The 27866-nt window shown below is 50.3% G+C and overlaps 8 protein-coding genes across 8 annotated transcripts; 5 read left to right on the forward strand and 3 right to left on the reverse strand.

The window, feature by feature from the left end:
- Window positions 1-295: 295 nt before the first annotated feature.
- Window positions 296-876, forward strand: GIQ15_05911 (uncharacterized protein; the record flags this gene model as incomplete). The annotated part of the gene is made up of 2 exons (XM_033553328.1): window positions 296-478; window positions 535-876. The coding sequence occupies 2 exons, from the start codon at window positions 296-298 to the stop codon at window positions 874-876; spliced, it is 525 nt and encodes a 174-aa protein (XP_033404472.1).
- A 130-nt stretch (window positions 877-1006) lies between these two features.
- GIQ15_05912 (vacuolar protein-sorting protein bro1) lies at window positions 1007-4176 on the reverse strand (the record flags this gene model as incomplete). The annotated part of the gene is made up of 3 exons (XM_033553329.1): window positions 1007-2116; window positions 2225-3833; window positions 3899-4176. 3 exons carry the CDS (start codon window positions 4174-4176, stop codon window positions 1007-1009), a joined length of 2997 nt encoding a protein of 998 aa, XP_033404473.1.
- Window positions 4177-5321: 1145 nt separating this feature from the next.
- Window positions 5322-7053, reverse strand: GIQ15_05913 (mitochondrial DnaJ chaperone; the record flags this gene model as incomplete). The annotated part of the gene is made up of 3 exons (XM_033553330.1): window positions 5322-5559; window positions 5613-6856; window positions 6955-7053. 3 exons carry the CDS (start codon window positions 7051-7053, stop codon window positions 5322-5324), a joined length of 1581 nt encoding a protein of 526 aa, XP_033404474.1.
- A 497-nt stretch (window positions 7054-7550) lies between these two features.
- GIQ15_05914 (ATP-dependent protease La) lies at window positions 7551-10900 on the forward strand (the record flags this gene model as incomplete). Its single annotated transcript, XM_033553331.1, has 3 exons — window positions 7551-10392; window positions 10454-10671; window positions 10739-10900. The coding sequence occupies 3 exons, from the start codon at window positions 7551-7553 to the stop codon at window positions 10898-10900; spliced, it is 3222 nt and encodes a 1073-aa protein (XP_033404475.1).
- Window positions 10901-13241: 2341 nt separating this feature from the next.
- GIQ15_05915 (uncharacterized protein) lies at window positions 13242-14216 on the forward strand (the record flags this gene model as incomplete). Its single annotated transcript, XM_033553332.1, has 3 exons — window positions 13242-13573; window positions 13635-13920; window positions 13995-14216. 3 exons carry the CDS (start codon window positions 13242-13244, stop codon window positions 14214-14216), a joined length of 840 nt encoding a protein of 279 aa, XP_033404476.1.
- A 1949-nt stretch (window positions 14217-16165) lies between these two features.
- On the forward strand, window positions 16166-17906 carry GIQ15_05916 (uncharacterized protein; the record flags this gene model as incomplete). Its single annotated transcript, XM_033553333.1, has 2 exons — window positions 16166-16809; window positions 16868-17906. The coding sequence occupies 2 exons, from the start codon at window positions 16166-16168 to the stop codon at window positions 17904-17906; spliced, it is 1683 nt and encodes a 560-aa protein (XP_033404477.1).
- A 2117-nt stretch (window positions 17907-20023) lies between these two features.
- GIQ15_05917 (TKL protein kinase) lies at window positions 20024-23944 on the forward strand (the record flags this gene model as incomplete). The annotated part of the gene is made up of 1 exon (XM_033553334.1): window positions 20024-23944. One exon carries the CDS (start codon window positions 20024-20026, stop codon window positions 23942-23944), a length of 3921 nt encoding a protein of 1306 aa, XP_033404478.1.
- A 1249-nt stretch (window positions 23945-25193) lies between these two features.
- Window positions 25194-26919, reverse strand: GIQ15_05918 (Mob1 family protein; the record flags this gene model as incomplete). Its single annotated transcript, XM_033553335.1, has 2 exons — window positions 25194-26609; window positions 26686-26919. The coding sequence occupies 2 exons, from the start codon at window positions 26917-26919 to the stop codon at window positions 25194-25196; spliced, it is 1650 nt and encodes a 549-aa protein (XP_033404479.1).
- Window positions 26920-27866: the final 947 nt, after the last annotated feature.

Below are 27866 nucleotides of genomic sequence, written 5' to 3' on the forward strand. Positions count from 1 at the left end.
TGACATAATCACCCCACGCAGAGAGCAAAGTCTAATCACCAAAGACAAAAGACAAAGACAAAAGACAAAGACAAAAAGACATCATAAGAGTCCTTCTCTACTCCTTCTACTCTACCCATTCTACTCACTCCCTACTCTACTCATTCTTCTTCTCCTATTCATTCTCCTATTCATTCTACCTGCTCTACTCATTCTACTTATATTCTACTTATATTCAAACCATTATAATGCTATAATTCTACTCTAATTGCCTCTCACTTAATACCGCATCGGCTTACCGGCCTTGATCGAAATCATGGCCCCCCGCCAGCGCCCGTCCGCGCCCTCCACGACCCTGGATGACTCCCGGTCAGAGGCCTCGAGCACGCGCGAGCGTCCTGCAAAGGGACGGAAGCCTCCCCCCCTCCCTACCCTCCCTACCCTCCCTACGACCGACCCGATAGCTACGGACGTGAAGGAAGACCAGGACACGGCCTCGGTATGTCTCACTCCATATAACACTCCATACAATGAGTAGAGTAACTAACGAGATAGATCGACTGGTCCACGATGCCCCTGTCCGTACTGCACGAGTACCGCTACGTCTATAACCTGCCCTGTCCGAGCTCGTTCTCGTCCCAGATAAACGCCATCCTGCTCTCTCAGGGCGTAGGCCTGCGGTCGGCCACGGCCATCTCAAGACAAGAACAGGAAGAGGGAGGGGAAACACTGCATAGAGTGTCGAGGGGGAGAGTGTCCAAGGCGCGTCTGGCGGCGGCGGTGAGGAAACATTTCAATAACACGGCTATATCGGAGCAGGATGCGATTGCGCGGTTTCTGTATAAGGTCAATGAAGAGAGGAGGGGGAAGGAGTTTAGGCTTAGGTTTCAGCCGTAGCCTACGTTTACCTTACTTTACTACGTGTGTGTATACTATAATGGAAGTGAGTTGTAGAGTATGGGTTGTAGTTATGTCATGTTATTGTCTAACTCCCACTGGCCTGGGCCGTCCTATCTACTCTTCTACTTCACTTCCACGCATTGAGGCCGGCCCACGGATCAGGTTGAGACTGGTTTGCGCGCGAGGGCTGGCTGGGAGGGTAGCCGCTGGTAGGCGGAGGGTATCCCCCCTGGCCATGGCCGGGCGAGGCATACTGCACAGGCGAGTGACGCGGGGGCGGCGGCGGAGGCACGTATCCCTGCGGTAGATACTGTGGGGTATGGCTCTGCGGGATGGGCGAGGAGCCCGGGTAGCCGTACGCGGACGGGCTGGCATAGTACTGCTGGTGCGGTGGAGGGGAGGTAGGTGGTGGTTGATACAGGTATGCCATCGGGTTATATGCTTCTGGGTTCATGTGTTGGTGTTGATGTTGTGGTTGGTGTTGCGGTTGGGCGTATGGGGGGTAGCCTTCTGTAGGTGACATGCCGTTGCCGGTAGGGTAGTTGATGGGCGGGTAGCCGGTCGAGGTCGAGGTGGAGGTGGAGGGAGGGTACTGCGCTGTGATGGGGGAGCGGGAGGGAGCTTGCTGCGGTGGAAGGCCGTGGTGGGTGGGTGATTTGGCCGTATTAGAAGCTGTCGTCCGCTTGGGGACAGGAGGCGGAGGAGGAGCAGGCGAAGAGGTAGATGTCGGGTCTACTGAGAGCCGTTCCATCAGGTTCTTCAGCTTGTCTCGTTCTCGCTCTTCGTGGCCGGACGCCTGCGTGGCTTTGTCTCGCTCGATCTGGCTGAGCAGTTGAGCGCCCTCGGAGCGGCGGTTGTTGAGGAAGGCCTCGACGTTCTGCTGTAGGCTGTCTATCGTGTCTCGCATCTGCATGTAGAATGCCTGTGCCTGGCTGAGCCCGTTCAGCAGCTCGTTGAACGCCTTGTGCGCTTTCCTATACTTGGAGGTGACAGCGTTGCGCTGCTTGGTGAGGACCTCATACTTCGACTGCTCTGCCCGTACCCGCTTGTCCTGCAGCAGGTCGCCGTACACTTTTGCCAGGTCCTTCATCAGGCCGCTCTGTTTGTGGTTGGCCTGCAGCAGCCGGTTTTGATGCGGCCTGAACTTCTCCAGCTCCGTCTGGAACAGCTGGTCCTCCTGGTTGGCGATGGCCTTCTTGTTGAGAATAAGGACGTTGGATATATCGTCATTGTGAACCTACATAATCAGTTAATCCAGCACTGGTAGATAGATAGTCCAATATATCGAGCTCGACAGCAATCAATACTGATCGATAGAGTATCCAACATGAACGGTTTGACACACCTTTTCTTTCAAGTCCTTCAGCGTTTGCATCCTGTCTCGCTTCACCAGGTTCAGTTTCCGCAGTAGCTCTTCGACTTTCGCAATCTGGTCCGCCACAGACAGGCCGCCCTCCCCGTAGTCGGCCTCCAACAGGTTTCCCTCCAGTGCTCTGTTGCTGTATGGGCTCCCTGGACCAGCGCCTGCGCCATTCTTCCCTTGTTTCGAGCCGGCCGCGATCAGCGCTTTCTGGAACAGTATATCAGGCTCGCCTGCCTCTCCCGCAGATCGCATCTCTTCAAAGTCCGACTCGTGCTGCCTTAACGTCACTAATAGCTGAGAGTCGCTCGAGCTGGCTTCGTCGATCGTCTCACGGTAGCTTCTTATATCCGATCGCAGGGTCGAGGTCAAGCGGGAACTTGGCTGCTGGGTCCAGTCGGCGCCATACTTGGACCGCATCTTCTCGCACACGCTCTCCTCCGTATCTAGCTGTTTCGTGCATTGTTCCAGAGTGCTGAGGAGGCTCGCCTTGTCATCCTGTAGATCCTCGAGGGTGCCTCTGAACGGCTCCTGGCAGGACACCTCTTCACACCACGTCCTAAACTCTTCGTCCGCGCTCAACTCGTCATCCAGGCTTCCCTTGAGAATGTTCAGACTGCCCGGTAGCTTCAGATAGTCTAGACTGGCAGCCATCTCCCCATTGGCGGCCTCAACCTTCTCCGTTTCGGCCCTGACCAGCTTCGCCTTCTCCTCGTCGTACAGGCTCGCAGACTCGGTAACGGACATGGGGACGATCCGCTGGAAGATATCGGGCCCGATTATTCGCTGAATGTCCTGGCCCTGGTACAGTTCGCTTACGGGTATGGCTTTGGCGGCGGGGAGTTTGGCCACGGGAGACACGGCTGCCTCTGCCGGAACCTGTTGATGGTATATAAAATCATTGTCCTTCTTCATCGACGGTAGCTTCTCCTGAATCGTAGCCAACTGTCGCCGTACGATATCCAACAGCACGGGCCCGGTTTCAGAGGTGAGATTGGAGCCCGAAGGTACCGAGGATGGGAAGGTTTTGGCTATACTGATGGCTGCCGTCGACGACTTCTCTGCGGCCTGTAGTCGTGCAATAGAGACACCGTGCATCCCCCCTTCGTCGTCGGCAATAGCCTGGTAATAGCCCGCCAACGAAGACATGTGAGACGCCTTTGCGGACGTCAGAATCCACCACACCTTCTCGAATATCCCCTTGGTAACGTTTTCCTGCACCCCCTCCGCGGCCTGCGTGTATAGATGGGCAGCTTGACTGGCAAGCTTGGCTAAGAATCCCGGCTTCTTTCCATCGGCTATCTGCTTCTCGAGGAAGACTTCCTGGGCCTGGGCAAGGGTTATGGATATCATCGTCTTGACCGTATCCCGGCTTAGATCCGTGGATGGGGCGTGTAGGAAGTTGTCGTTGATGTAGGTGAACATGCCCGCGGAGGCCTGGAAGGAGTGGTATGCGGTCTTCAGGCCTGTATCTTCGGACCGACTCTGGTTCGCGGCGTGACAGGACAGGACGGCGGAGATGTTGAATATGATGGACGCCTTCTCGTACGCCAGCGAGTACTGTGAGGTTGCCTTGTGTGTGAACGCATCGTACCTAGTCGCAATCAACCTATATCAGCCCTGTATGCAGAGTATGTCCTCAAAGAAGCAAAACTGTACCAGGTAAAGGATATCTTAATATGGTTCTCGTCGACAGGGAAGCGTAGGTCCAACAACTCCAGCTGTCCGTAATATCGATAGAGGAGGTCTCTCCCGGAAGCGCTATCCTTGCCTGCTCCCCTCATGTCCTGTCGTAGCCGGTTCAGCGTGGCGCATTCCTCCGAATACCTCTCCGGATCATCGCCATATGTCTGCCTGATATATCCCTTCAGCGGTGCAATCCAGTCGATCTCGGCCGTTTGCTTGAGAGGGCACGATATCATGGGAGACTGCACCATCGTGGCGTTGGCGGCTGGGGCAGCCAGACTCCCCCGTTGGCAGCGGAACGACGAACTGCTCCGGGAGAGAGTACCGTGTACGTCCTGTAGCAATTGCAGGTCTCGAGTAGTATATACGGGGATGGACGATGCGCCTGGGTACTGTCCTGTTGGTTATATCGGCCCCTCGCTGGTCTGATGTGGGGGCGATAAAGCTGGTGTCGTCACCAAGAAGAGCGTCGGCCTCGTTCAGAGAGAGACAAGACGGCGACGCAGGGCGCCCTTTGAGCCGGTTCGGGGCGTTATCTGAGGCTCTTGAGGCAGATGTGTCTATCTGTGGGCGGTCGGGGTTCGGTCGAGGTTTTTCGGTGAGGAAGATGCATGAAGAAGTGCAAAGTTGCAGGATGCAATGGAACAGCGGCGGCGGGCGGAAGAAGGATGATCAGGACTAAGAAAGCCAGCCTATGACGATGGCGTGAATCTAGCTGCCTGGCATGCTCTTCTATTTGCTTGCTATTTTTACTATTTTTACTATTTTTTTATACTATTTTCTGGCTTCTCTGCTTCTACGACGCCGATTACTCGCATGATGCACGACTTGATACTGGGCAGAGTCGAGATATATCAAGAGTTACCCATGTCCGCGCACTCTCTACTGGCGCCACTATCACAGCCAGATCCTTGCTGCAAAAGTATCGCATCCGCCAAACAGGCTCGCGATGCTGCTCGACGGTCACAGATTGGCTGGATCCTCGGTTTCAGCCCGGCAGGGCGCGAAGGTTATACTCCATGCTACGGCCTGCAGATCAGAGAAAGACAGGAGAAAAAAAGTAGATGAGAACGGGAGAGAAAGACAGGAGAGAAAGTAGATGAGAATGATGGAGACTCACAGCGAGGGGAGATGAGATGAGTTATGGTACAAAAGCCCTGTCCTATGTAACAGCTCCTCCGATCTATATTAGAAAACACGATTATGGCCTTCGGTAGAGAACAAGAAACATGCCTGCCCAAGAATGGAAGTATTATAGTGGCAAATAAATGTACAGTCAAAACGGGGAGCTGCAGCATGTTTTATGAAAAGAAAATCGCACCTCGCCCAACGCTATGATGAGAATAAATATGACAAGAGGATGCAAGGGTTGTAGACGTCGACGTCAAGAGTGCAGTTAACCGGAGCCAGAGGCCTTTTTCGACTCGTTCGGCTGGTCAGGCTCCTTGTGCTGGTCGGACTTTGTATCTGGATCCTTCTTCTCGCTGGAACAGCCCGAGGACTTCTTACTTGAGTCCGAAGACTGGCTGCGGTGGTTCATCAGCTTGTCCCACGCAGACTTGATGAAGCCTTGGTTCTTCTGTCCGTCGCCTTCTTTATTCGTTGACGTTGACGTTGACGACTTGCTTGACGCACTGGAGACCTGTTAGACCGGTAAAGATATATATATACATCATCGGGTGCTTACCTGTCGTGTTTCATCTCGTTGACATTCATGATTCGTTTCGCAGTATTATCGCCCATCTCGTCTGCAAGAACCTCCAGGATCGTTCGCTGGTTAGCAGTTAGAGATCTCGGCATGTTGACCTTGAATTCCACCCTCAGGTCGCCGTTGCCTGCTCGTCTGCCGCCGAGTTTCCGCATACCCATCCCTGGCAAGGTGATCTTATCGCCAGTTCCCGTTCCCGTTCCGACTCTGACCTTGGCCTCTCCGTCCAGCGTGGGGATGGTTACTTCACCCCCTAGAAGGGCGGTGGTGAGAGGGATGGAGGCAGTGTACAGCACATCAGAACCAGAACGGTTGAACCGTCGATCGGGAGCAACCCGTATAAAGACGAAGAGGTTCCCCCGCTGTGTGCGGGTTCCTGGCTCTGTCATGGGAGCGTCACCTTCGCCGGCAACCCGTAGCCTCATTCCATCTTCCACGCCTGCAGGTATATCGACCTTGACAGTCCTTCGCTCCCGCACGACGCCTCCACCGCTACATGTGTTGCATTCGGCGCCCCTGGGGATCGATGAGCCCGTCCCGCCACACGCCCCGCATGTGCTCTGCATCTGGAAACCCTGGATGGCGTGAATCTGCGTGCCCGTTCCTCCGCAGGTGCTACATCGTGATCGCTTCTTGCCGTCCTTTAACCCTTCTCCCTTGCATGAATTGCACGTAACCAAAGGTGTAATGTTAATTTCCTTCGACGTTCCCTTTGCCGAATCCATGAACGAGATATTCGCCTGAACCTCAATGTCGTCTCCAACCGCAACAGACGAGAAAGGCGATCCGTGTCCGCGCGGATTGCGACCAGTGGCTTTTGCAAACGCACCAAAGATATCGTCAAAGTTGATGTCCGCAGAGAACCCTCCTCCAAACCCACCGCCGCCGGAGCCGAAGCCACCGAAGCCGTGGAAACCACCTGCGCCCCCGAATGGTCCACCGCCAGCGGCGCCAGGGTGAAAGCCGCCGTTTTGGTCAAACGCGGCAGCCCCGTAGGTATCGTAGGCCTTTTTCTTTTCGGGATCAGACAGTGTCTCGTAGGCAGTTTGGGCCTCGGCGAACTTGTCTTTGGCGTTGGCGTCCTTGTTCGTGTCTGGATGGAACTTCTTCGCCAGTCCGTAGTATGCTCGTTTAATCTCCGAAGCTGAGGCATCTTTGCCTACCCCGAGGACACTGTAGGGGTTTTTGGCCGCCGCCTCTACCGGAGCCGTTGCGTGGAATTGCTGTAAATCTTGTTGTGAGTAAATGGTGATGATATTTCGAGAATTGCGACTTTTTTTGTATTTTTTTTTTTTGGGGGGGGCCAGACAAATCAACTCACTCTTGAAGAATGGTTCAGTGATTGCGCCGTGCTGGATCTAAGAGCAGGTCTCTGGCCATTCCGGGCCTTGGTATCGGTCTGGTAGGATCGTGACTGCATATGCCGGCTGATGTCGAGACATTGGCTTGTTGTATAGGGTCTCGATGCCCGCAGCAGACGACAAGGAACAGAGACCGCCAGCGGCAGCCCGGGCGCAGTGACACTCATGGCGGACTGGTGTAAAGCAGACCAAGCACGATAGTTTATATATAGCCGGTATAACCCTTAACCAGAGGCGTTCTCTTCGTGATATCTGTTCTTCTTCGCCCTTCTTCCGCTTCGAAGATTCAAGAAAAAAAAAGTTTCCCCGGACGCCGGCAAAACGTTTCTCCAGCTTCCATCCAGAATGACTAAAAAGGGCCAAAAACATTCAGGTTCAACAGGCGCAAATATCGAGCGTTTGTCCAGCATCTGCTCTCGTCTCTCTTCAGATCGGGGAATCGGTGAATGGAAGGGCTGGTGCTTTTACCGCTGTATTATATTTTAATTTGGACTCCGTTTGTTGACTGTTCGATCTCTTTCTTTCTTTCTTTTTTCAACCTACCGCGGCTTGGAGGATGATTCGGGGCATCAGTCTCCCGTGGAGGATAGCTCTTCGCCGGACCTCGCAGGATATCCGATGCAGGGCCTACAGTCCGCGGATTAGACCGACCGCGTTCTCACATTTAGATATCCAAGCTTCTCGTCTGTCGCTTTCGCGCAATTTCTCCTCGACTCCGGCCCGACGAAAAGAGAAACCGTCTCCGCCACAACCGAAGAAGGAGAAGGAAGAAGGAACCGAGGCCGAAACAGAACGCGAAGAGAAGATAAAACCGGAAGAGCCGTCTGAAGGTAAAGGCAAATCTGATGAACCCAGCCCAATTCCAGCGGCGGAGGGCCGTTCGGACTCACGACCGAGCCAGGCGGGAGGTGTCAGCAGCGGCGGCAGCTCAGTGAGCGGGAGTGGTGATGGTGGAAGGAGAGGGAGGAAAGGGTCTTCGGAAAAGGCGCTTCAGAAACCGACGATACCGGATGTCTACCCGCAGGTGATGGCCATCCCCATTGCTCGACGACCTTTGTTCCCCGGATTCTACAAGGCTATCACGATCAAAGACCCGAATGTTGTGTCCGCGATACAAGAGATGATGAAGCGTGGGCAGCCATACGTGGGAGCTTTCCTGTTCAAGGATGAAGCTGCGGATAAGGATGTTATCGACAACATGGACGAGGTTCACGATGTCGGCGTGTTTGCCCAGATCACGAGTGCCTTCCCTGTTCACGGAGATGAGGCCGGCCTTACGGCAGTTCTATACCCGCATCGAAGAATAACAATGACGTCTATTATTCCGCCTCGTGACGGGGCGCAGAAAGAGGCTGGCGATCAAGAGGCATTGAAAGATACGTCTGCCGAAAAGCAAGGGGACGTTGTTGCAAGCTTTGAAGAAGGAGCCGCAGAACAGGCCGTAAAGGACACCACGCTCTACGAACCATCGGCGTTCTTACGAAAGTACCCCGTGACCATAGTCAATGTGAACAACCTGGTGGAGGAACCCATCGACAAGAAGAGCCCTGTCATACGCGCGGTGACAAGCGAAATAGTGAACGTGTTCAAGGATGTCGCAAACCTGAACCCCCTATTCCGTGACCAAATCTCTACCTTTTCCATGAGCCAATCTGCGGGAAATGTGATTGAAGAGCCTGCTAAATTGGCCGACTTTGCCGCTGCGGTATCTGCCGGAGAAATCAAGGAGCTACAAGATGTTTTGGAAACCATGAACGTCGAGGAGCGTCTGTCCAAAGCCTTAGTTGTCTTGAAAAAGGAGCTAATGAACGCCCAGCTTCAATCGAAAATATCAAAGGATGTCGAGGCTAAGATACAAAAGCGTCAGCGAGAGTACTGGTTAATGGAACAAATGAAGGGCATCCGCCGAGAACTGGGCATCGAGTCCGACGGGAAAGACAAGCTCGTAGAGAAGTTTAAAGAGAAGGCTGAGAAACTGGCCATGCCTGATGTTGTGAGAAAGGTATTCGACGAGGAACTGAACAAACTAGCACACTTAGAGCCGGCTGCATCGGAATTTAACGTCACCCGAAACTACCTGGACTGGATAACACAGATTCCATGGGGCCGAAGGAGTGAGGAGAATTTTGGAATCAGGAATGCTGTCAAGGTTCTGGACGAGGACCATTATGGCCTGAAAGACGTGAAAGATCGTATCCTGGAATTCATTGCTGTCGGGAAACTCCGTGGAACAGTCGAGGGGAAGATCCTTTGTTTCGTTGGGCCACCTGGCGTGGGAAAAACAAGTATTGGAAAATCAATTGCCCGTGCATTGAACAGGCAATACTATCGATTCAGCGTCGGTGGTTTAACTGATGTAGCTGAGATAAAGGGCCACCGAAGAACCTACGTCGGAGCTCTCCCTGGTCGTATCATCCAAGCACTCAAGAAATGCCAGACGGAAAACCCACTTATTCTCATCGATGAGGTCGATAAAATTGGGCGCGGACACCAAGGAGATCCAGCATCTGCATTACTCGAACTGCTCGATCCAGAACAAAATTCTTCCTTCCTTGACCATTATATGGATATTCCCGTGGATCTCTCCAAGGTTCTTTTCGTCTGCACAGCCAACATGACTGATACCATCCCACGGCCCCTACTGGATCGAATGGAGCTAATTGAGCTTTCCGGCTATGTAGCCGACGAGAAAATGGCCATTGCTGAACGATATCTCGCCCCAGCTGCGAAAGAAGTCAGCGGACTGAAAGCAGTGGATGTGAACCTTGAAAAAGAAGGCATCGAGGAGCTTATAAAATCTTACTGCCGTGAGAGCGGAGTACGCAACCTAAAGAAACAGATTGAGAAAGTCTATAGGAAAGCAGCGTTGAAAATCATTCAAGACCTACCAGAGGAAGAGCTTTCAGAAGAGAGCAAAGTTAGGCAAGAAGTGAAGGCTGCGCAAGAAGAAGCCGCCTCAAAATCCGAAACCGACACCGAGGCCGCAAAAGAATCCGACACTCAAGCCCCAGAAGCCCCCAAGTTAGAAGCAGTTCATGTTCCATCGGATGTCCATGTTTCTATCGGCAAGGACAACTTGAAAGATTACGTTGGTCCACCCGTCTTTACATCGGATAGACTCTACGATGTAACCCCGCCTGGTGTTGCCATGGGTCTTGCATGGACGAGCATGGGCGGTGCTGCATTATATGTTGAATCTATCTTACAATCTGCGCTATCATCGGCCTCGCGACCTGGATTCGAACAGACTGGTAACCTTATGAGCGTCATGAAGGAGTCTACGGTGATTGCATATTCCTTCGCCAAGTCTGTTATGGCCAAAGAATTCCCCAAGAACAAATTTTTCGACAAAGCAAGGCTTCACTTGCACTGCCCTGAGGGTGCGGTTCAAAAGGACGGTACGTGCTTAATTCGTTATCGCTATACTCTTCTTTATCAGCGTGCTAACTTTACTTATAGGTCCTTCTGCTGGTATTACCATGGCAACAGCACTACTCTCTCTCGCCCTTAACAAACCAGTGGATCCCACCATCGCCATGACCGGCGAGCTTACTGTAACGGGGAAAGTACTTCGGATCGGAGGACTGCGTGAGAAGACTGTGGCTGCTCGCCGCGCAGGAGCCAAGACCATCATCTTCCCAGCAGACAATATGTCCGATTGGTTAGAACTACCAGAGGTATGCTTTTGTGTAGCTGCCCTTACAATAAGAAATAACGACTAACTCTGGGATTATTATTTTTTAGAACATCAAAGAAGGAATAGAAGGGCATGCCGCCAATTGGTATTCTGATGTATTCGATATCGTGTTTGGTAACGTTGACCGACAGGCTATAAACGAGCTGTGGACTACGCAGCTTGCTGAGCCGGAGAAGGCAGAGAAGAAGACTCGAAAGGATGACGACTAGTCTTGCTTCTGGCTTATGCATTGATTAACATATATAGACACTTGTTTCCATTCTCATGGTCCGTGATTTATTAATTCCTCCTCCCTTCTAGCGTCCGTCATCTATTGGTCTCTCGAGCATGGGTTTGGAGTTGTCACTACGCGTTAGTCGATGGTATCTTTGTTTATCCTTTCCTTGTCCATTGTTATCGGGGTTGCATGAGCAAATCTTGGAAGCCCTCGTTTTTGTTGGATAATAGACAAAAGACAAGGGGAGTGTCGGGGAAGAGGGACAACAGCGCGAGCAAGAAAGATGAGAAAGACTCCACTCCGGAATCGAACACTTGGTTTCATTGTACACTGCGCCGGTTTCCTGATATTCCACCGTTACATACTTTTCTGTACATTAGCTTTATGATAAATGATAGTTTGTAAGAATTCACTTATTTTTGTTATTTTTGAGGAAACTTCTCAGAGCTTTTTTTTTATATCATACTAATGTCTGTATATGAATTATGGTGATGCAGATAATTATTTATTTGATGTTGTAGGCGGTTAATTTTTACATGGCTTTGATAAATTGAGCCAGCATCTAATCTAATCCATCTTATCTGATCGATTTCAAACTTTGTTCCAAGGGACAAACCTTAACTAACCAACTATTATCTACCGTTTTTTTGTTTTTCTATACGAACTCGTCTTGGCCATTTGGCTGACAGTTCTTGCCGACTTGACCATAAAGGCGATCTGTCGGAACATGAGACCTATATCGCTGCCCATACTTTTTACTGGAATGGCCATTTAGCGTGATTTAGTTAATTATGTTCTTGATGTAACTAACGCTACCTTAAGGAACCGAATGATATTTTTCGATATCAATGGAACATGAACAATTCCAAACGTTCTCTTTAGGTTTGCCCTCTAGGCTTCGTTTTAGATATCTTTAGGGGATGCCTTTAACTAAAATAAGTTTTCTATAACGCTATACCTTAATAAACGACTAAGGGGTGTGAGGTTATCTGGATAGGGGTATAGATAGCCGGAAAGGTGTGACCGTATGAACACGCTATACTTTATCAACAAGAAAAAAGGTCCATCCCATTTCATAAGGGCAAGCCGTTAAAATCTTCAAATTCCCTGCGACCTTCCAAGCCCCAATATTTCAGTCGTATTTCAGTCGCAGCTACGTACTGCAATCGTGTATTTCTGTATTTCTAATAGACTTCGCCTAGTAGAAAGACTTTATCTTGGGACATCTTTATAAGCGGTTTTGGCCTTTGTCTGTTCAAGTTGCCGGAGTATGAAGGCAAGCATGACCTTCATGAATCTATCAAGCTTATCCTCGTTGCTAATGTCAAAGGGCCCGAATTCTTGGATCTCGAGGAAACGTATTCTGGCTTGCACTGGGAGTACTGATTGAGTATTTGGAGCAAAGATATATTGTCAGATTGCTGTGTGTGGTTATGACTCGTTCCCAAAACCAATGGTACCCATTGGACACTAGGCCTTTTTGATCTTTGTGGTCCAACATATATTCGAGATATCTATTGTCGTAGGTCCCAATGCTAACGTAAAAGTGCAGATGGTCTTGAGCCACCAAGAAGATATGGTAAGTTTTTGCCGTTTATTCCACTGTAAGAAAGTGTTTGCACGTAAGTAAGATGCTCTCAAGTCAGAACAGGGTAAAAAATCAAAGGCAGTGGGTACTCACCGTTGACCGTTTTCATGACATTTCCAGATATGGGCGACATGCTCCATCGACTGCTGGGCCAAACAGGGACACTATCACCACTGTCGTAGCGATGAGCTCGTTTTGCCTCAAATATAGCCGCCTCGCGTCGCGTCCCGTTAGGGATGCACCAAACGGAATGCTCCCATCGATACGAGCTCGAAACTGAACTTCGCCTTGCTGCTGCGAAGTATTACACAGGGGGCCAAATGTATATGTTGCTTTATAAGAATTTGCAATACGGAGTGGTCTGGGGTTGAGAGACTGTCGCGTTAGTGAGGCTAAATTTAACCTTAAATTGTATTTAGATAACGAGGCGTAGTTATATAGCAGAGCCAGCAGGAATAGGTTCGGAGAGCAAGCAACGGTGGTATAGAAGGAAGAGAAAGAGGATGAGGAAGAAATAGAAGAAGAAGAATAACAGGACGAGGGGGTAGAAGATTGTAGGAACGCAGCCCAGGCGTATTCACTGTTGGTCGAACTAGTCACGTAGTTAACTAGTTTGTTGCCTGCTCTCCTTGTTGACATCAACATCAGATATAAAAACACAGCATCAACATATATAAGCCAACACAATCGCAACTCCACTATCAACGGACATCAGGACCGGTACTCCCCCCAACAATAACTCACCATGCAAGCAGAACGGACTGCATCCAAGGATGCCGTGAAGGTTAGCTTGTATATGAAGCATTTTTTTTGCGCGTATCGCATCTTACCCCGAGACGCTTTCCCATTCGAGTGGCTGGAAACTACAAAGGAGTTCAAGGTGCGATGTAATGACACCACCGGGGAGGAGATAATTTTCCCAGCTTCTCCAGAGCTCCTAAAGGCTATCCACAACTGCGAGAATGTTAACTTCCCAAATCAAGGATACCACCTCCCAAGCGACTGGGGCTTTTCTGGCTTCATAAGCAGTGCCGTCTACTATGTCATACAAAAATCTCCTGTTGCCGAGATAAACGAGTAAGATTATATATTTGATTTAGTTCACTCTTTTTGCCTATGGTCTCTAACGTGTTATCAGTTTCTTTGGCCCCCTCTTCGGAATCCTAGGCGCCACCCTGCGATTGGATTCCTCCAGGTCCATCACGGGGGTGCGCTGGATGCATCTCAGCGATAACCACTGGAGCTGCATAATGCGGGACTGGACGTATGACAGAGACATGCCAGAAAACAGTAGAGGCTTTCTTCTAAAGGCCGAACTGCTGGCCGTCTCCTCGATCTTCTTCCGTCAGATGAACGAGATGATTTGGAACTGTGAGACCTACCGGTACCGGGCCAGACCCAGATACAAGGAAGGAATCTTGACTGTATGTATTTTCTTATATTTTTCACCTCTGCCCTCTTTCCCATTATTGTATAGGAGTTGTGCGGACGCTGATAGACTGTTAAGGCCACGGTTGCGACGTTCATCTGTGGTGAAGTACGCATAGTTCAAGCAACTTTGAACCCATCAGAACCATATCCAACACTCGCCTTTACGCTGAGGGCTGTCATTAAACTCAACAAGGAGAACTATAGTAAAGAGGCAGCCTATGAGGTTCTGAAATGGATTCTTTGTCCTCCCGAGGCCCCCAAAGTGCTCGCCACGAGAGAAAAGAAGTAGTTGGTTTACTCCGAACAGGGTCGTGTCTGCTATTATGATATCATTCGACCATTTGACGCTTTTGTTTCATTTCATTCAATTTGTTATCTACGTTCCGTTGATGGGCGTTACTATGACGAGTGTGTATCCTACCCTGTGGAGCATGTGAATAATGTCATTTGTGGATTTTTTCCCGGTCGTTTGCTGCAGTTATATAAGCCCAAGTTTCCAGGGCACGCCAGATCTTGACGTCTTTGAATCGAGGGCTGCCAGCGAATGGGCTCGCAGGTGCTGCCATGGCGGCTCACGACACGCTGGAGCGACGAGAGGGCCTAGAGGTTCATCACTGGGGCAGATAAATACTCCGTAAGTCTGGAATCTGGTCCTGCGATGTTCGGAGGGTTATCGGTCCTGGGATTGTCCTTGAGCACTCCGCGATGTCCTTCCCGTCACTCCTAGCCGTGACAAATTAGGGGACGGATCTATGTTCGAGCTGCGCGGGAAGGGTCTTGGAACGCAGGAGAGTGGATAACGATTGGATGGCGATCTCTAACCCCTGCAAGGCTTGTCTCGTTGCTAAAATATATATGTCTGTATAGATAAACGTTCTATATAAAACATAAGAAATAAGAAAAAGAAAATAAGGAACGAGAAAAAGAAAAGAAGTGTGACCTTCGAGCTGTTACAGGTGCGCAGACTGGCGTGGTCTTGGCGTGCAGCAGGTTGTTCTCCTGCCTCTTTCTTCTTCAGGATGGGATTTGGCCACGTAACTGTCCTTACGCCTACACAACACCGAATAGAGCCAGCCAGGGGCCTGTCGCAGACATTCACCATCTAGATGGCCGCTTCTGCAACGTCTTTCTTTCTATTGCACGGCCGCTAGTAGTAGTGATAGGTAGCCGGCTGAGGTACGTACACCCCATCCCCACAATTGCCCATGATGGATATGCTAAAAAGACTTATTCAGGGTACGGGACCTTGAATGAACCTGGTAGGCTTTAAGAGCTTCGCCTTATCTGGAAGGTTAAGCCTCGCCACGCGTATTGGCGCACTCTATCGGCCTGCGCCTCTGGGGATTCCTCATCTTTCAAGGCTCGAGCCGATATCTGGTATATCTCAAACGGTGGACTCTCGAACGCTGCGGCCGGAAGTCCAGGGATGGGCATTTCATGCAGACTGCAGACCCTGTTCCAATTGCTCTCTCTCTGCCGCGCACGTTTGGAAGAACAATACTTCAGGCCGTCTAGAAAAATTATGGAGCCATCTGGAAGACGTCTGCAGCTCTAAACTCGGATGAACGGGATTTACGATGTGCAAGGCTTTCTCGCAGACGGGAACCGATGCATTGTTGATCTTCTTAGACCTGGCTTGGAAAAGTTTTCTCCTTCGGGTCTCCTTCAAAGCTGCTCCATTCACAATGGCCCATATTCACCGATCACTTCATCATCTGCTGCAAAACCGTAGCCTATGGCCTAGAAACGTTTCGTGAGGTTTCTGGCGACTCAGGGCCCCGTGCTTGATCTACCGTCGATGCCGGGTTTGGGTAGCAGCGGAGGTTTCGAAAACGCGAAGTGTTCGAGAAGAGTGATCATTGGGGCATTGTTATGCATACCCGGATATGTGTACGGTGCCTTGCCATCGAGCAGCGTCACCCGACGAAACGGAGACCTAAATGGAGACCTAAATGGAGACCTAAACGGAGACCTAGAATTGGCCGGTCATGTCCCTTGAGGAGCACAGAGCAAGCGTTTCGTCGATGGGGTAGTGCCATGTTCACATATTCCTTGACCCAGTTCTGCATGGGCAACGTCACCCTCAGGATGGCTCATACCCGGTGAGACGATAGAGGGCAGGGGGAATCTGATCGCCGGTGGTTTATAAATTTATCTCCCTGCCCGTGGTGAATGGATGGTTAAGAGTTAAGATTGTATTTGCATGTACAGCGCTGAGCGTCAACATTGTTAGGAAATATGATCTTCGAACGCCAGGCCATGGCCGGCAACCTGTCTTCCACCACACTCACCCGTGCCAACGATGATTTTACATCGCCACCGCCGACTGCTCGCGACTCCTTGGGTAAAGAGCCTCACGTATCGTCCTTGGCCCTCACGCGCCGTAACAGTGATGAGGATATCGAACTCGCAGCCATGGGCACCCCTGACAAACCGTCGACCGAGCCACCATACCATATCTTCTCTCACCGTCAGAAATGGCAGCTTGTTTACATTGTCTCGATAGCAGGGGCATTCTCCCCCCTTTCCTCAAACATATATTTCCCGGCGATAGACACTATATCGTCAGAGCTTCGGGTCAGTGCCTCGCTGGTAGCTTTGACAATCACCGTATACCTTATAGTTCAGGGTATCAGCCCGTCGATATGGGGCCCAATGTCAGATACCTCCGGTCGTCGGATCACTTTCCTCATCACCCTCACCATATACGCTGCCGCTAATCTCGCTCTGGCCTTTACGGTCGATTTCCCTATGCTACTTGTCCTTCGAGGTGTGCAAGCTCTGGGTTCTGCCGCCACTATCAGTATTAGCGTTGGCGTGATTGGGGATATGGCTTGCCCTGAAGAGAGGGGTGGTTTCGTGGGAGCTAACGCTGGAATTCGGTAAGCTGGAAACACGGTCACACTCCTGGGAATGTATGTCTTGCTAAGCTGCTGGTAGGATGATCGGGCAGGCCGTTGGCCCCGTTATTGGCGGCTTGCTTAATAGCAAATGGGGATTCAGAAGCATTTTTTGGCTTCTTTTTGTCCAGAGCGTTATCGTCCTACTACTATTACTGGTGCTCTTGCCAGAGACACAGCGCCAGTTAGCAGGAAACGGTAGCATCCCTCTCAGCGGACTCCATAAGCCGTTGCTGTACTACCTGCGGCCACCTCCATCATGGGCCTCGGCCAGAACCGAAAGAACGCCAGTCTCCAAGACGCCGCGCATGTCACTCAAAAGCATGCTTGTCCCGTTAACGTATGTCTTCCAGAAAGACATCTTCGTCCTCCTTGCCTGGGGATCTCTCGTCTACACAATTTGGAGCATGGCCACCTCGTCAACCACCACTGTTCTTCTCCACTCGTTCCCCAGCCTCACCCAGTGGCAGATCGGTCTCTGCTTTCTTCCTAATGGAGCCGGATGTGTCCTTGGCTCTATCTTTACCGGATGGCTGCTCGACCGAACATTCAAGCGAGCCCAGTCAGAATACAAGATACAGCATGGTCTTCCGGAAACAATGAACATTAAAAACATACCAGAATTCCCCATTGAGCGCTCTCGGCTTCGCTATATGCCCTATTTTAGCGTATCCTTCATCATATGCGTTGCTTTATACGGGCCTAGTTTCGAGCTGAACGACTTGAACAGGTATTTCGCTGCTAACCTGGTAGCCTCGTTGGGACTGCAGCTCATGATTGCTTTTACGGCAACGGCCATCTTCAACATCAATTCTACCATGCTGGTTGATTGCTTCCCCAACGGCTCAGCCAGCGCAACGGCCACCAACAACCTCGTTCGGTGTCTTGTGGGTGCTGCTGGAGTCAGCGTGATTCAGCCCTTGATAGATGCGGTGCGAGTAAGGAATGCCTTTCTGATACTGACTGGCGTTGTCGTGCTGTTTTTGCCCCTGATATGGGTGCAGTGGAAGTATTGTGGGAAGTGGAGGCTGGAGAGGACTCTAAGAGAGACTGAAAAGGCTAGAGCAGCGAAAAAATAAAGGGCAACCGGATTTGTTCTATGAATTTCCTCGGATGACCAGCGTTTTAGTTCGACGGAGTTCCAACCAGGCCTTATAGAGGTTCTTGCACTATCAGTTAACAGCCGGTTTTATTCTGTAAAGCCCAATCAACGGGCTTGTTCTAGAGATAGATATTTTAATTAGCCAATAGATTGTTGTCTTGGAAGTTACTATTATAGATGGGTGTTATCGTCTTATGATTGGTAGTTATAGATATACTGGAGAACAAAGTAACTAGGTTCAAGACGGATATATCTGAATTTCCGATCGGGTCTGCATGTGCATTTTATATGCTTCTCGTAGACGATGACGATGTGCAGATCGACGGCTCGTAAAAACCCTTGAAGGTACGATGAGGTCACCACGGGCCGATGCAGCATCTCTAAGTAAGCGTCTCCCAGACGGACGGCGGGGCGATGACTAGCGAATTAGAAACCTGCCTGGCTGGCTGCGAGGAGATTTTTCTTTTTCTCCTCTGCTTATAAGTAGGGCGCGAATCCCTGAATATCGACCACGACGAGAACGAGCAGGCGAGAGGGAAAAAAGCAGGGCCACCTGTCAGAGCGTCGATATCAAAATCAGCCAGTCGCAAGGCCCGTTGACATTTCCCATCTGCTGTCTTTTTTTCTCTCCAAATGCTTAATGCTGCGTGCCTCTTGCTGATCCGCACCAGTCGACGGCCGGACAGCGTCGACCTGCCTTGGAAAGAGTAATACATCGTGCGTGAGCGCCGGCGAGCTGGGTTGGTCAATTGGAGCCAGCACAAAGCAGCGCTAAAGGAGAACTGTCACTAATGCAAGGTTAACGCAGGCAGCCCTATCCACGTCGTGCCCAACGATATCCTGGCTCCAACCGCCCCTCAGCAGTCGCATGGGAAGTTAAATGCGGTGGGTCAGAGGCCATCGAATTTTTCCTCTTCTCTCTGTCTGTCTGTATGTCCTGTCTTTTGCTCGAGAGAGTCATATCTGATGCTGCTGCCTGGCGCTAGAGCTGAGTGAAACCGACGGGCGGCGCAGTCGTGATACGACCTCGACACGGCTGGACAGAAGACCAGACCAGGGATGAAGCCTCCTATCCGCCTGTTCCCGCCGCAAGAGATGTAACTTTGCGGGATGAACCATGGAAGCGTCGATGGGCCGCTATCCGCTGTTTATATGTGTAGACGTAGACGTAGCCCGTACGCTGTATCGATCTTCTAGAAGTTGCACATCGTCGTCTTCTCATCATCTTCTTCTGCTTCTGCATCTGTCGTCTGCATCATCTTCTTCGTCTGCATCTGCTCGCATCTTCATCTGCAGATTTGTCTGCATCTTCTCGTGTATCGTAACGGGCTAGCTCGCTACTGCGGTTGTACATCCAGGCCGCACAGCAGACGTCGTCTTCGCCCATTCTTTGACTCAGCGGTATGTCATTTGTGCGATCAGCCCCTAACACCGTCTCCCGTGTCTTGTCTCTGCCCGGTGGCTGGTAGCGACTCTGCGTTGTATGTCTTGTGCTGTGTGGTGGTGAAGAAGCGGTCGCGGACGGTCAGGCCAGCCTCATTCTGAATTTTCACCTCAACCTCACCACCACTACGACCAGCGTCTCTGCCCTCGCTCGGTGCGAGGAACATCCCTCGCTGAACAGACAGTGTGTGCTAATCTCTGGTCACTCTTAGGCAGCCTTCGTTTCAATTGATCCGGCGTTTCAAAAAGGACCTTTTCTTGCGCTCTGCGTCCTCAGGAGGGCCGCCGGAACCCTGCACACACATCGAACTCGTCTCTTCAGCCCTTTTTTCTTTTCCTCTTACCCTATTTTTTTACCCTTTTTTTTTATCTATATATGATTATTACGATGATTCCTCCTTGCTTCCGCTAGTTACACGAACCCAGCCCCTCGTCTCGCTGTCCTGTCTGCTGGGCGCTGGCTGCATCGTTTTTTGCCGCTTTGGGGGGACTTAGAGCCAGCCTCCCGTTCGTGTCTTCAGCGTTGCGCCGGCACCTGGTCGACCTCCCGCCTCGCCGTCTTTCTTATGGACATTCCGCGCCTGTCCAGCCAGTCATCCAGGTCAGCCGTCACGGTGCTGTCGAGCCCAAGCTCGCCTCGCGTCGTGCTGCATGGCCATCTCAATTGCCGACGCATCAGGCCCATTCTTGTGCCCATTCTTCCTCATGCCTGACCTCAAGACCGCTCCGCCGGTCAGACACAGCTTGTTCCACCGCCTCGGACTTCGCAGCTGGCTGGGGAGGGACGGCGAAGGCATCGGTTCTCACTCGCAGTTCGTTGCCCGTGAATTGAGCCGCCAGCGTCTGGCAGGCCTGCCTCGTCCCAACGAGAAGGCTATGCACGACGATGACGATATCAACAGCGTGGCGTCTGTCGCGAACAGTGACCAGTTCGCTGCTTCGCTCCCACAGCCGAGCCCGTCCAACGTTAGCATCGGCTTGCCCAGGGCGCCCACCTTCAAGAGACAGAATTCTGAACGCCGAGACCATCTGACTCCCTCAGAGTCCGGCCTGGGCCATAGGCGTGCGTACTCTGCTGACCGGCAGGGAGACCTTGGTCCATGTCGAACCAACTCTCCTCTCCCGCCGTACTCCCCGCGGCTGTCCGTACCGGATCTGCCTGCGGACGACCATATATCGAACCTGGCATCGCCAACATTAATCAACGAAGAACCCTCCGCGATCCAGGGGGAACCGGGACTGGAACTGGAACGTGAACGTGAACCCCAACCCCAAACTGACCTCGCCTCGGAATATGGAGCTCCATCTGAGGATACAATCGATAACGACCTAGAGGCCGAACTAGACAAAAAATGGATCCTAAACCTTAGCATGCGGTTTCGGGACAAATCTGACCGTGAGAAGTTCTTCATCACGTATGCAGAGGCTCCGAACCGATGGCGAAAGGTTACCGTTTCCTGTGATTACCGCAATGCCGAGCCCGAATCGCTCGAATCGGACTTGAAAAAACTTCAATATCATCGAGAGAAAAACTCGCATATATACGAATCAATCCGCGAGTCGATCGATGAGATTCAGTTCTATGACACCGTCACCAACCTTAAGCTGGAGACTCGTGATGGCCGACTTCACGTACACGTTACCGAGGACATTAACGAGGTCATCATCTTTCCGCCAATTTCAAGCGTTGAATACCTCAATCCTCTGTTCATCCCCGAAAGCGAGCTAGACTTTGACTCCCATCTATCCGGTTTTGTTTATCGCGTCAAGTACCACGGAAAGGACTACGTGAAGAAGGAAATCACGGGCCCAGACACTGTCGAAGAATTTTTATATGAGATCAACGCCCTCCACGCCCTCCTAGAGTCTAACAACGTCATCAACTTTAGAGCTATCGTCGTAGACGACACTAGAACATTGGTTAAAGGTCTTTTGATAGACTATGCTGAACAGGGTGCCTTGGCTGATTTGTTTTATGACTTCAAAGGCGAGCTTTCTTGGCAACGGAGAGAACGTTGGGCGAAACAGATCATCAAAGGCCTTGGAGATATTCATGAGGCCGGTTTCGTTCAGGGCGATTTCACCGTATCCAACGTTGTCGTGGATGAACATGACAATGCAAAGATCATTGATATCAACCGCCGGGGATGCCCGATTGGATGGGAACCACCGGAGTTTACCAAAAAGTTGGAAAGTAAACAGCGGATATCAATGTATATCGGTGTGAAATCTGACCTGTACCAACTTGGAATGACTCTTTGGGGCCTCGCCATGGAAGAGGATGAACCGGGGAGGCAACCCCGTCCTCTTCTTATTCCGGAAGATATGAAGATTCCCGCCTATTTCAGAAGGATTGTTGACATCTGCATGAGTGAAAGACCGCAGGGCCGCCTATCCGCGAAGGACCTGCTCGCCCTGTTTGATGACGAGGGAGAGGAAGACCTTCCCATGCTAGGAGCTGAGGTTCCTCGATATGCTCCAACCCACGGCTCCAACGGTGTGTACCGCGGGAACGGCCATGTCAACTACAATTACCAACTGAATCCCATGTACATGGACCAGCATGCTAAGGATATTCACTTCGCCAGCCTGCCCACCTCCTTCTCCAATATGGACGACCGTCTTCGCTACCAACCACTCGGAATGGAACCTGTGATCATGGCCCCCTCGAGAAATAGTCCTGATTTCCACTGTATGAATAACAATTTACAAACTGCCCACCATCATCATGGCGAGCATGGAATTCCTGTATCCCCGAACGGTCTTGACCAGAACGGGCAATTTTTCCCCGCAAATCACTGGGGAAATGGACAAGGTCCCATCCCGTACTATAATCCTGGATTCGTTCGACCTGCCTTAGCCTCACACAATGCTACCATGGGGCTATCTGAAATGGAACTATTAGATCGCCAGGATAGAGAAACGGAATTCGATCCTCGATTTGATGATCTAGGTCCCACGGAGCTCACAGGACATTCCAGGGGTGGCTACCCCGTCGATGAAAGCTATGTTTCTGAAATACAAGATCACATGGAACCCAACCCGCCATATTTCATGCACGACCGTTACCTTGCACCCGATCAACCAGACACTCCTCTTGATTCCATCCCCACTTCCGAAGAATTTGGCCAATTGCAACATGAATACATTCACGAAAACAGCGTCGATAAAACTGTCGAAGCCAGTCCGGAAACCCAGACATATCATCAAGGGGCAGATGAATCCCCTGAATATATACTTGACTCCGCGGACCTTTCGAACTCTCGCCTACCTATCAACCCGGGTTTCATAGAAACCCCTGACCCCAACCTACCTGACCCCGTGGAACACGACCATCAACTTACCTCCTCGCCTAAAGAGTCACTTCAACCATCTATTCCTCCCGATAACCTTCTCATATCCGCCTTGCCGATCAACCCTCGATACGATGAACCTGAGTCCAAAGTTATGCACTTGAATAAGTATGCCGATGACGATCTCCTGTCTTCTCAGTTGCCAATTAATCCGGCTTATATCGACCCTATAGATCGTGAACTACCCCCACACGAACAAGTCAACGACGCGGTTCTACCTATCAGCAGAGCTTCTACGACACCTCAACCCTTACTCCCGACCCACGATGACCTTCTCGAGTCCACCCTACCGATTAACCCGCGCCACAAGGGGCAAGAACCCGAAAGTTACCGGCGCTTGAATACATACCCTGATTCTGATACTGATCTACTATTGTCAAATTTGCCAATTAATCCGAGGTTTATCGAACCCGCGATTCCTAACTCAAGCACCAATTCTAGACAAGTCAGTCTCGAAACCACGGTGCTCAGGCCCCTTACCTCGCCTGATTATCCATGCTCCACGCCCGACGACTTCGACCTCCTTACCTCTGTATTGCCGATTAACCCACGCAACAGTACGCAGGAACTCAGTGGAAATGGGACCACTGAAACACGCTCGGATGATGGCCAATTGTTGCCAATTTTGCCTATCCAGCCTACCAAATTACCTCGTGCTCAGTCCGACTCTCCGTTAACCCACAACGACCTGTTCACATCTACTCTACCAATTAACCCTCGCCATAAGGGAGATGATGTCAGACAACTAAAGAACCCGAATCCTGTTTTGGATAATGATGAACTGTTATCACCAGAGTCACCAGGTATTTCAACGCCACCGCTCGAGGTGCCCTTGATATCTTCCAACTTATCTCCTCCGCCTCCAGATGACCTTTTACTGTCTGGTCTACCGATTAACCCCCGGTACAGAAATCAGCCACTTGAGTGCCCCGCCGCGCCGAAGGTGAACTCAGTGGATATCGATCTTCTGTCATCGAAGCTACCAATTAACCCCCGGTACAGAGATCAGCAACTCGAGTGCCCCGCCGTACCAAAGATGAACGCGGCGGATAGCGATCTTCTATCGTCGAAGTTACCCATTAACCCCGCCTTCATTCATCCACCATCTTCACGCGAGGAGATAAACGGTTCCTCGAAAATAGACACTGTTCTAATCAGTACTTCCTGCGCCGAACTATTTATGTCGGTGCTACCCATAAACCCCGCCTCCAGCACATGATTACTCAACACATAGATGAGCTCGACTCAGGAACGCTCGCCCTACCAAAAATTCGCACACCCTTAAAATCCTCCCAACAAAAATGTTATTCTTCCCACTTCGACACTTGTATTTGATACTGAATGTTCTCTAATTTCAGTCCATTTATTGCATCGTTTAGTACGAGGAGCGTGGTGTTTTCCTTTATTATCCATTTCCTTTGCTCTTTTTCGTTTGTTCTTTCATTTGTTCTTTTCGTTTATTGCTCATTGATCTTATGCATTTATGTTTTACTCCTCTGCCTTTTTATAAATCAGCCATTTTTTCAGCCTTTTATCTTCGCTTCCTACAGGATTATACCCTATATAATGAACTATCTACACTTCTCATCTTCGGCAACGAAAAAAATTAACTACCCCCCTTCAACGCTGATTTATGCAAATTTGGCGTTCTTTTGGAGTATTTCTTTTCTTATGCTTTTTTGAATTTTTCATGAAGTACAGTACGGAGTATATAATCTGTTTGTTTTAACGAATGACGACATGGGTACAATTTTATTACTCTTGGAGACAGGGGGGAACCCAGCGAAGGCCTCGTCGCCTGCCCCCGCTGTATCTTCTTGCACTTTTCCTTCACATGCATGCGGTTTGTTTCTGCAGGGGAAGACTTTATTGGAGATTTAGCACCACAGTCTAGTGTAGTAGCTTTAGGCCTTGAAACAGCATATGCTTTTTTATACAAGTGATGTGTCTATTCCAACTGATCAATTTTTTTTTCTTTGACTCCGCCAGCTGTGTTTAAAATCTCTAACCAAACTTGTAAGGTAACCCGAGATGAGATTCCCTTTCCAAATAAATCATTAAATGTTCTCTTAAATGAAAAGCTACCGAGAGTCGTTAAAATACATATGTAAAGTGGCAAAAAAATATAAGTTTCGGAATCAGTGATAAGAAAGCTTCCGCAGGCAGGAACAAAGTAGATGCCTTAAGAATAAGTGTCTAAGTAGAAGGAGACCGTACGCCACTGCGCATCCAAAAAGATGATTTTGTCTCCTATTCCGCGTCAAAGTCATCCCCATGCCATGAAAGGAAAAAGAGAAGGAAAGAGTATTGTCGGCAATCAGAAGTGTAATATCATATACAGAGCGCGCCCATATGTCGAGGATGAGGAAAGAAAAGGCCCGGTTTAAAAAGCTGGATGAACTGGCGTTGGAAGGGCGTGTGATCGTGTTCCACAACATGAGGAGGAAAAAACTAACGGCACCGATTCCCTAAGATGAAGCTGCCTTGGACTCTTGTTCCTTGTCCTCTTTTTCTTCAGTTTCCCCGGATTTCTCCGTTTCTATAGCTGGTTCAGGTTGCAGCTCCTTTGAGGTGCTAAGGTCCGCGGATTCTTCAGGCTCGGCGGCAGGTTTTTGATCGCCTGCTACATCTTCAGTCTCCTGAGGCAATTGAGGTTTATCAGCTGGTTCTCCTTTTTCTTCCTGGGGTTCAGTTGATTTTGTGGCTGGTTCTTTCGTCAGCTCATCGTCCATATTTGAAATGGTGGGTTCGGACGGGCCAGGAGACCCCGGAGCATCCTCCACCGGCTCCTTGTCAGAAGCATCCGTCTCTTCTTCAGGTGCCGATGGAGATATGGTGGGTTCTTCCTTCATTGTTGCATGAGACTCTTCCGTTTTATTTGCTTGATTCTCCTCCTTGGGCTGGGTTTCAAGCGGTATACTCTTGTCCTCACTCGACGAAATCGACTCCGGCTCCTCGGATAGTTCCTCAGTTATCTCCTCGCTTATCTTCTCCCTTCTCTCCACCTTGGGATCCTTGGGTAGCCTGCTTCCTCCCAGTATATTTTTGCTTATATCATCGTCCTCTGCTGCCTCCGCAATTGTTGTGACGCCAACACCGGTTGATGGAGAATGTCTATGTCGTCTGGTGGTCGCCGCAGCTAAACCCACGCTGGGTTCCTCGAGGCTGTTGGGAGGTGTTACTGTTACTGGATCGTCCTTGCGTAGAATGGTCAACCTCCTGTTGACGCCTTGACCTTGACCACTTCCGGAATTGGCGATAGAAGCTTCTTCGCCTTCTGCTTCTGGAGGGATTGTATAGTTGTCGTCCGGGATAAGGCTGTAGACGTCACAAACGGTTTTAAAGAAGACGTAAAGGCCATCGTGCCCTTCGACCTGCCAGAAGACATCGCGATGCTGAAACCAAGCGTGCGCAAATATTCGATATACCCGGCGGAAAACGTTGGTGAGGTGTCTCATGCTGGCCTGCGGCCCTCCGGTCGCGTCAGTGCCAAGGGTAAGCCGACTCGGGAAAAATTTGGGCGATGTGAGAACATTTGTTGCCCAATCGAGCGTATGGCAGCAATAATCGATCGCGCAGCAGGACTTTGGGGGATCGTGGACAGCGCAAAGATATTGCCATTCAGATGCACGCATTTCCGGACACGTTTGCGCCGAGCATGGCGGGTCTTCGGCAAAGAATGCAATAACCAGATTGTTTGCTTTCATTGTAAGGAACCGGCACAGCTCGTACAGCCATAGAGACCGTTCCACGCCCGCTGGTGGCTCCGCCAGGTCTCGCGCAATATCTCTGGTTATAGGGGCAATGGTATCAGAACCTGCGGGCTGTGTGAAGTGATGGTAAGAGGCTTTGAGATGCTCTTGAAGTTGGAATGGAGAATCAAGCTATAGGCAGGAAATAAATCGCATTTGTTAGCTAATTCCACCTTCCACGGCGCCTTGCTTATAGACATGAACGAACCTCCGAGAGGGGGACCAAGGGAGGCCCGGAGGCCATATCCGCAGCTTTGGTGCCCGGTTGGATTCTTCGTGCTGAGGCTTCATCCTGGCCATGTGGTATGCCTAGTAATTCGTCGGATCCGTCGCCCGTTCCATCACTGACAGTCGGGGACTTGGGTGCAATCTGCACTTCCGTAAAGGGAGGAGGGCTAGGTAAGCGCGGCGAGCTTGATGGCGAGGCTGCTGACCCAGACATTATAGCAGAGTAGATAGGTGACTTCTCAGCTAGCCAGCAGCATGGAAATAAGCTGGTTCTGTGGTTTGTCGAAGCTGTCTGGGATGTAAACATCGAACTCGTACCTGATATCAATTATCTGAGCAACTGAATCGTGTAAAAGTTGTTCCGTGCCGACTACAAATTCCAGGATGCCCACTTAAGGTAAAACGAAGTAGAAGCAACGATATTAGATGTTGAGAATTTGTTCCGGTTGATATAGAAGATTTATATTCACTGCTTTCTCGCCTGTAAGCTACCATGAATACGGTCAACGATGACGAGGATGTTCCGCCGCAGTTGGTAGATGTAACTCCTGTTCCTCCTGCGACGTCTGAGGAGCAGCCCAAGACTCCAACGGACCTAAATCTCCCTAGAGTTCCTATAACGATAGTAACAGGTACTTCGGAGTCTGCACTCATTGATATATATGGCATCTTCTTACCGGCTGTATCTTCCTCCAGGTTATCTCGGTGCGGGCAAAACAACGTTGCTGAACTATATCTTAAATGAAAGACATGGAAAGAAAATAGCAGTTATTCTAAACGGTGCGTCCCTCTATATACCCTCGCACTCTGAATAAGATTATAATGTTGATTGTTTCTAATAGAATTTGGCGACTGTAAGGATGATATAATGCACTTTCTACATGTATTAGAGATATGAATTTCTAATGAACTGGCAACAGCCGTGGATATCGAAAAGTCGATGACCGTGAACCAAGAAGGCCAGCAGGTTGAAGAATGGCTCGAGCTAGCAAACGGCTGCATCTGCTGTTCTGTAAGGTTTGTTTCTTCAGAAAACCCATATAAAAACTCGACTTTATCCTTCTCGGAATATACCAAGATATGATATCTGACTATCTATTATTATAGGGATGCGGGGGTTTTAGCCATTGAATCCTTAATGAACCGAAGAGGCACGTTTGA

This window comes from Arthroderma uncinatum, assembly GCF_011692745.1.
Source record: "Arthroderma uncinatum strain CBS 119779 chromosome Unknown scaffold4, whole genome shotgun sequence".
NCBI classification, from domain to species: Eukaryota; Fungi; Ascomycota; class Eurotiomycetes; order Onygenales; family Arthrodermataceae; genus Arthroderma; species Arthroderma uncinatum.